This window comes from Atta colombica, unplaced genomic scaffold (genome assembly GCF_001594045.1).
Source record: "Atta colombica isolate Treedump-2 unplaced genomic scaffold, Acol1.0 scaffold47, whole genome shotgun sequence".
In the NCBI taxonomy this organism is placed as follows: domain Eukaryota; kingdom Metazoa; phylum Arthropoda; class Insecta; order Hymenoptera; family Formicidae; genus Atta; species Atta colombica.
Genome location: NW_017259536.1, coordinates 1,753,646 through 1,762,225, shown reverse-complemented (window position 1 = coordinate 1,762,225; position 8,580 = coordinate 1,753,646). Strand labels below are relative to the sequence as shown.

Here is an 8,580-nt window from a genome sequence, read left to right as displayed (position 1 = left end):
TATATATATATATAGAGTATCGTAATAACTAATTGTATTTAAAAATGCACGTTATGAATGATTTTTACTAAGAATGTCAACGTCATATCGTATCTTGATATCGTCGTTTGTCTTATCGGGATTCACTGTTAATTCGAGCTTATTCTCGCGAACAATAATGTCAGTAACCAAGTTGCTACAACCGCAGTCATGCTGATTATATTCTGCCTGGCATTGATAGCTTCCGCCTCGTGCTTCGAGTCTAGAATAGTCGATGGTACACCTACAACCATTATTAAACACCCATATCAGGTCAGTTTATGGTTGAAATGTCTTCTCACGATTGTCATATGATTGAGCACTTGAGCAATTGCATGAAATTATTATAATTGAGAGTATCCTGCAGATTTTTTATCTGAATTTTTTTTTAAAATTATTTTCAATAGATCTCCATTCATTATAAGGATAAATTTATATGCGGAGGTTCTATAATTAGCGAACGATGGATTTTGACTGCGGCACATTGCGTCTATGGGTATACATGAATTTCTTATTCTTGATTTCTTTGTTGTCTCTTAAAATTAAGATTAGATAGTGTAACTTATGTAAGTCTCACAGAAATTAATGCTTCAAGAGTGCTTGTATCATTGTAGCGAGAAGACGCTATCGGTCTTCAAAGTGCGCGTTGGAAGTATGTATCACAACAAAGGAGGTATTCTAATCAAAGATATCGCCTCGATCATTTGTCATAAGAAGTATCATCCGCTAACTTATGATTATGACGTGTCTTTAATTAAAGTACATAGTAATTATGATTTATTTCGTACATTTTCTTTGCTAGACAAATAGATTAGATAAAAAAAGATTTTTTTTTTTTAGTTATCTGCTCCTTTAACATTTGGAGAATATATAAAACCTATCCTTCTTGCGCTTCCATTGATGAACATTAAAACAGGTACTCAGGCAATCGTTACAGGCTGGGGAAAAACATCGGTAAGTTCTTTTCTAGTCTTCTCGATTCTCCACACTCTCGTATCAGTGTCAAGATTTATTGCCACTAAGATGCTTAGTCGATGGTGATGTTCAACGAGGTTGTTTAGCTGTGTGTAAATGTTAAGATTCGTTTGCCGAGCGCTTGACGTAGTTTCGGTTGATCGTTGCGACAAATGTTGACGGAATCTTCGGTGAACGGACGGATGGATGTTCGTAACGTTTTAGCAGCTCATAATATATAGGTGTGCTATGAATTTCAGGCAAATGGTCCGAGTTCAGAAGTACTACAAACTGCGACAATATCGGTCACTGATCAAGAAAAGTGTCGGAAGGTCTATGCTCGTAATCGGCTAGTGACTTCCAATATGATCTGCGCCGGTGATAACAAAGGTGAAAAAGACACTTGTCAGGTACGTTTTCAATGCCTATTTTTTATCTGTTAGCAATTCCATGACGGATATTCGCAATTCTCTGATTAAACAATCTTCTCGCATTTTTTAAATTATGTATCGTGGATGTGAAATGGAATATATTCAACTCTTTTCACGCTTTTTCGAGAAAACATAAGGTTGCTCTATATGTTATAAACTAGCGATGCGCAGTCTTTTTTAAGGGCTAATAAGGGCATAGATAAAATATTTTCTTTTAATGTTTATTTTGTTTGCATAAAATTGAAAATGTAATACAAACGATTTTATATTTTCCCTTATGAGCTGGCGGGCCATAAAAAGTTCACAAATAGACTGTATGCGATCCGTGGGCCGCATGTTGCGCACATTATTGTTATCAATGATATAATTTATTATTTAATTTATATCACATTACATTATTATATTAGCATACAAAAATGTACATATATAATTCTGTTAATAACTCAATCTATTTTTTAATAACATTAGAATTTAATATTTCGGAAAAAATACAACACTAACTGACTCTTCGGGGCACATTAAATGTTCTATTTTTTAGTCCACGCGACTTTTTGGAAATTGATTTCTGTCACGCGGAAGTGAAAAAAAAAGATTTATTTGTCCATGATGCAGGGAGATTCCGGAGGTGCACTCGTTGGCTACAACGGGCTCCAAATTGGGATCGTGTCCTGGGGCGCTCAGGAATGTGCGAGTGTTGGATTTCCAGGAGTGTATACGCGAGTACCTGCCATACGGCAATGGGTAACCGAGCAGGCGAACGTGTAGCAGAATTAATTTTTCCCCTCTCTCTGAATGTTTTTCAAGATAGGAAAGAGATGCAGCGTACGTTTGAAAAAAATATTTACTTCTGTTTAACCGTATAAAAACTAGACTATGGCATTACGAAAAAATACTACCTAAAAATTGTATAATAAAGGGACAACTATATAGAAGAGGGATTTTACAATAATAATAATTTTAAAACGGAAGTTGTAAGTGAAATTTTAATAAATTCTCAATTGTTTTACGTTTTCCTTTTCCATGAATAAACGTAGATATTATTCTTGTATGTTTATTTGTTCAAAACTTGTGTAAGCTATATTGTTTTCAATTTCTACACCGAAAAAATGGTTTTTCTAAAAGTATTTAAAAGTTTAACTAGATACAGATCTGAAAATAAATTTGTTGGATTATCAAAAATTTATATAGAAAGCTTAAGCGTTGATGATAATGCAGCAAAAAATTTTAACATTTTAGCAACTACAGTTTGAGCTACATAATTATTTTCAAACAAAATTATTTTTAGATCTGTATCTAATTAAATTTTTAGATATATATATATATATATATACTTTAGATACAACATACTTATAACTTATAACATATTCACAACATACTTATTTTTAGATACAATAAAACTCTTCTCTTCATGTCTATCTATTTTAAATTCAATTAGTATATTTTTGGATAATCTATTATGAATGGATTTATATACTGTGAACACATATTTTTTTTAAATGCAACAATTATCATGTTTTTATTACGTCATGCATTTTATTTATCGAAGCGTGTATAAAGAGAAGAGATTTATTATTAGGATATATCTTATGCTGCAGCGAATTGTTAATTATTATAAATAATTTGTTAAGAAAATATCAATTGTTAAATACTATTCGTTAAAAATAATTTTATTAAATCTGATTTTGCTATGATATCTAATATATAAATTATTTTACTCCAATTTTGCGTGTGATATACTTATTAAAGACGTACTTTATTTTACATTAACAACAAATCAAATTTGCCTTAATAACAAATTCTATGAGCATTTCGACGAGCAAATTTACTCAGTAGGATTTTTCAGTAAAACCAAGTTTTATTGAAACATCAAATAATTGTTTATCACAACAAAGTTTGATTGCTATCACGATTTGAATGTACATACAATACTAGCGATAGAATGGCTGTGGCAACGAAGTCCTTTTTATTATTAACAACGGATTTCGAATTCAAAGGTATCTCAACGGACCACGGCTTTCAGGAAAACAAATAAACATGAAATGTACAAACATTGACCTTGCCCGAGTTTCACCCGAAGTTTAAAGTACTATTGAAAATTAGGATCGATTTTAATTAATAACAACTTGGATTGCGAATAATGGAGATTTGTGCAGACTTGGCGTAGCTGTTTATAATTGCGCGGGTCTAATCACCAGGAATTTTCGAGGATTGTGTCGCCTCTGCGCTAAAGCAGGTATAATCAGTTCTAAGGTGATGACATGTAATTTTGCACAATGCAATAAATATTATCTTGCTGCCCTTTACACTCGCCTCGACGTAATCGTTCGTCACGCAAGATTATTAATTTCAGCGTCGACTCGGAACGATGCTCTAGGTTTCGCTGCCATCACCATCGTGGTGGCATTGAATAAACGGTTTTGCAGCCCCAGCACAGGTGGCTGACTCGTAAAGGGTAGCACAAACAGTCGATGTCCACGTCCGCTTTACCTACGTACCGGGTGTCGCCGTAAAGAGCGACATTGCTGTTGTACGTGACATTGGATGATCGTCGCCTCTTGTCCTATAAAGAGCGTCATCATGCCGAAATCGAGTCGAGATGCAGCGTGTTCGCGCTATCCGGTTCTGGCCGTTAAGAATCATGGCAGACGTGGCATACTAATATGGCACGATATTATAACCGGTATAAACGATCGATATTCCCGCGGATATATCAGAACCCTGTTGTCTGGCTACGGTGTACACGTCTCGCTCTGCCTATGTTGTTTCGAGAGCGCGAATATATCCAGAATTTCTGATAACGATAAATTATACGTTGCTAACCCTGGAATTCCGTATCCGCCTTCAAGTCTGCGAAGTTTACTGGTTTGAATAAACTCGCGAGAATCACCGACGGTTCCTTCGTTGCGGCGAAGTGTGCGTTTATCTTGCTTCTTGAGTTTCTCATTCGAAAAGAGCTGACTTTCCAAAAAAGAATATCGCTCTTCGGCTTGAGCGTCTCTTGTAATGATTACGTTTAATTATTTGCCTGGTGAAGCCGTTTAATTATTTTTCGATCGGCTCGTACCGGATGGACAATAAAGCTTAGTAAGCTTTAGTTTCAACGTTCGTCTTCAGTATTTTGTTCTAGTACGATTGGTCCCAACGGACGATCGCGACGACAAACAAGTGGAATCTAGGTCGAATTCTCGGAAGCTGGATAATCGGAAATTTCTCTCTCGCGCTTGGAAAAATTAATAGTGGCATCAATTAATCCGGATGTCAGAATAAAGAAGCGCAGAGAGAAAGAGAGAGAGAGAGAGAGAGAGAGAGAGAGAGAGAGAGAGAGAGAGAAAGAGAGAAAGAGATTCAACAAAAAGTTCAGCGACGGAAATTTTCACGGTACTAGTGCGACTCATGCTTTTATTTTCGTTCATCCATAACGATCGGATCTATCTGTGATATATCTGTAGAAAAACATGTAATAATACGTGAATATTTAAATTTCTGAAATGTAAGTAAAAAATTGGAAAGAAAAATTCATGCGTAAATAAAATTAATACTGTCACTCCAGACAATTAAGATTAATAATAAGGGGATCTTAAAGCCATCTGTATTACCGATTAAATCATATAATTTTTGTATAACAAATACATTTTTTTCTCTTTTCAGATTCGAAAATCCTTTTCCAGGATTAAAATATACGTACTAATACGTGTTTGTGAGATAGAGTTTATGCCGAGAATGATCAAAAATTTTGAAATTGATACATTTTTTACCATTTCTTAAGTGTAATATGACGTTTCAAGCTATCAAGTCATTTGCTTGATACGAAAGTTTTGCAACCTGTATTTACGAAATAATAATCCACGTAATTTGCACGAACAAACAACGAGTTCTTAAAATTAGACTTAGACGCGACGAATTTGTTATACGGAAATTGACAAGTGTGACTACGTATATTAGAGATTTCGTGAGCTATTGTGATAGTATAAAAAGACATGTCGATGCGCTAGAAAAATAGCGACCTCTGGTGACTTTGTAGGAGTTTTGATTTTATTTTAGGAAAAAATTCTCCTTAAATGAAACATTACAAAATGTGTTCACAATGTAAATAAAATTATATTTAAAATATTTTTTAAGAAATAAATAAAAGTATGAATATGCGTGTATAATATCAAATATAGACAATTGTTCGAAATTCTATATTTTTTTGTTATTATTGCTTAAATAAGTACTCATTGTTTATAATATAAAACAATTACTTATTTTCTTATTAATAAATTATTATATTGCTTTATTTTTCCAACAATGTTATATAATATTAATTGTTTTCGTACTTGTAATGAATATAATAATTATAATACAGCTTTGTGTAATAACCATACATTTTAAAATAACAATAAAATGTAATAATAAAGCATATTTTTATTTCTGAGCATTCATGCAGATTCTGAACATTCTAACGATCCTTTCAGGCATGAAAGATCCTTTTCAGCTCTTGTTTCATGTCAAAGTTAAATTCGCGTACGCTAGTTAGTAGTTTATGATACAATTGCATTGAAACATTAATCCGAATATTGGCCTGTTAGAGACCGATCAATCAAAGATCCGCTGGGGAGAAGGTGAAAGCATTGTCCAGTATCTGTATCATATAAGTATATCGAACAGGCGATTGTTGATGAATCCAAGTTTCAACAAAGGGATTTCTAAACTATGTCGTAATTGTCATTGCGACAATAGCAGTATAGAGAGCTTTAGTTATAGACTAGCATAACTCTCAGATTGGACTGCAATTTGCACAGGAATTTTATATAGCACTCCATAGCACATGCATATAAATATGTTGTTACAAAAACTCGATAACGAGAATAACTTTTAAGTTATGAATATAGTGGCGAAGAATGATCGCAATCGCTTACTGAAAGATATAAATGTTTCTGTTTTTGATTAGTGATTGTAACGGCAAATACTTGAGTAAATATAAATCTAAAAGTTAAGCAAATTATTATTGAATACAAAAAATTGGATATAAATTATTGTTAACTTTGATCATGTTAAAGGAATGTTATTATAAAGTCAGTAATTGCAATATTAGGATAATTCGCGTAATATGATTACATCGCACAAATTTTTGTCGAATTGAAACAATAATTTGTTAATACTGCGTTCGCGTTTTCGTCTCACAACAGTATTTATAAATACTGTGCAATATTCAATGATGATTCCAAAAATTGGAACCGTATCTATTTCGATAATCCATTTGTTGAATTTTTATGCGATTAAAATTGTTATACTCTTGGAGTCACGCACGTTTTAATAATTATTCAACTTTTTAAAATAATATTTAATTAGTTATAACATTATTTATTTGTTTTTAAACTAAATTTAAGAGTAAATACCTCCTAGCTAGATATACATATATAAATGTAGACAGAAAAGACGACATTTCTATTAATTTTCATAATTTTGTAGATAATTGAAGTTGTCAGTCACTCTAAATTAGAGTCAAATTTTTTAAGCTTTAAACATTTTATGGCTAAATTTGACTTCTCTTTAAAAAAAAAGAGTTCTCTCGTTTTACTTTCTTTTTATTGCCCTTCATTCATCTGAATAATTCTTGCAGTTATAGGAGAGAATTATGATATGTTGTAAAATCATTTCAAACATGATCTGCATAAAGTTCATCGAAGAAGATGATTAGATGATAATTTTTTGTCTATCGAGATAAAAATAATAAATAGTAGGGATGGGATGGAGGACAAGCAAATATACGAAGCGTATCTACAAGAGCGAAAAGCTTTCGTTTTTTTTCTCACTATTGTATAGTTTTTGTTAACGAGCTGGCTTCGAGACGATGAAGCGGATGGTGGAAGAAAAAAAGAAAGAAAAAGAAAGAGAGAAATGTTGCACAGAAATCCGTTCATGAAAAAATATTAATCTTTGCACACAGATGAAAAGTATCGCTTGTCGTGGTACTTTTATTCTGATGCCCTTACGCAGACAGTTTTAAATATCGAGCAGACGCGATCGAAAATTGGCGAGCTTTCTGACAGCGATATTTTTCTCCGTACGGGACGAAACGGAAGAAACAGTAATATATCGCGACGACTCCTATCGATTTTTATATTTACATATAGCGAATATTATAAAGGAAACTCGAAATATATAATCATATCCCTTGGAAATATTTTTCTAATAATACAGAATCGATTACTACATTAATGCATAAAAGGACATATATAAAGGACTATTCTGAATTTTTGTTTTAATAAAATAAACATTTGCGTTTATTTTTTAGGATGGCAATTTATTAAGATAAGTGTTTAACAGGAATAATGTTTTTGAAAAGTAAAAAAATCGGTTTTGGAATGTTAGGATACATATTTGTCGAGGTACTGCATAGATATATGAGAAAATCGGAATAAATGAGTTCAGATCTTTTTCATTTACAAAGGAACAAAGATAAAAATTGATATTATGAGTACTTTATTAAATGATGTAGATATTTATTTATATTATTTGATTCAGTATAACATATTATTTTTATATAAATTATTATTATAAATTATTTCTAATTACATATTTGATAAAAAAACAATGCAATAATATAATTTTTTCATCTTGATATTATATAATTATTACCGGATAGTAAATTTCGTATCATTTTTTTATCTCAATAAATATTCCGCGAAGGTAGATTAAAAATATGTGTCATTAATTCTTTAATGGTCGTTAAAAGGGTTTTTAATGGTCGCTGCTTAATTCCACACAATCGAACTTTCAGCGGGACGGAAATGAACTGCTAGTATGAATTTGTATAAACTTTTAATCCCTTCCATTAATTGGCTGGCACTCGATGAAATATCGATGGTAAATTAACGATTATCTGCGATGTGGCAGCGCGATCGTATCGTACATCGGAAGTTTCGGTTTCGAAACATGATAATTAAGTTTAAGCGTGGCACTTGAAATCGGAAATACGAGACGAGTATGGGACGTTCGTCAGCGTTTAAATTAAATGGCATGTTCGAGATACTGTATTCATGGACTTTATCAATGAGCGAGTATGCGGCAGATCGAAATAATTGATTGCTAGCCCGTTGCTATATTAAACCTTTATGAATATGCATCAAGTATTGATGAAATCTCGTGTTTGAGTTCTAACGTCTATTTGTGCTCTTACTTTCTCGTTCTCAGA

The 8,580-nt window shown here is 32.5% G+C and overlaps 1 protein-coding gene across 1 annotated transcript; it reads left to right on the top strand.

Annotated features, from left to right (window-relative positions):
• The first annotated feature begins 177 nt into the window (after positions 1 to 177).
• Positions 178 to 2,318, top strand: LOC108691511 (trypsin-1-like). Its single transcript, XM_018199284.1, has 6 exons — positions 178 to 291; positions 426 to 514; positions 633 to 777; positions 859 to 972; positions 1,233 to 1,382; positions 2,016 to 2,318. Exons 1-6 carry the CDS (start codon positions 190 to 192, stop codon positions 2,166 to 2,168), a joined length of 753 nt encoding a protein of 250 aa, XP_018054773.1. The 5' UTR covers positions 178 to 189; the 3' UTR covers positions 2,169 to 2,318.
• Positions 2,319 to 8,580: the final 6,262 nt, after the last annotated feature.

What these genes read in the sequence shown, in the direction of transcription:
- LOC108691511 (XM_018199284.1), top strand. Translation starts at nt 190, where the DNA reads ATGCTGATTATATTCTGCCTGGCATTGATAGCTTCCGCCTCGTGCTTC. An exon ending in TTATTAAACACCCATATCAG is followed by an intron (nt 292 to 425) that starts GTCAGTTTATGG and finishes TATTTTCAATAG; the next exon opens with ATCTCCATTCATTATAAGGA. An exon ending in CAGGCTGGGGAAAAACATCG is followed by an intron (nt 973 to 1,232) that starts GTAAGTTCTTTT and finishes TATGAATTTCAG; the next exon opens with GCAAATGGTCCGAGTTCAGA.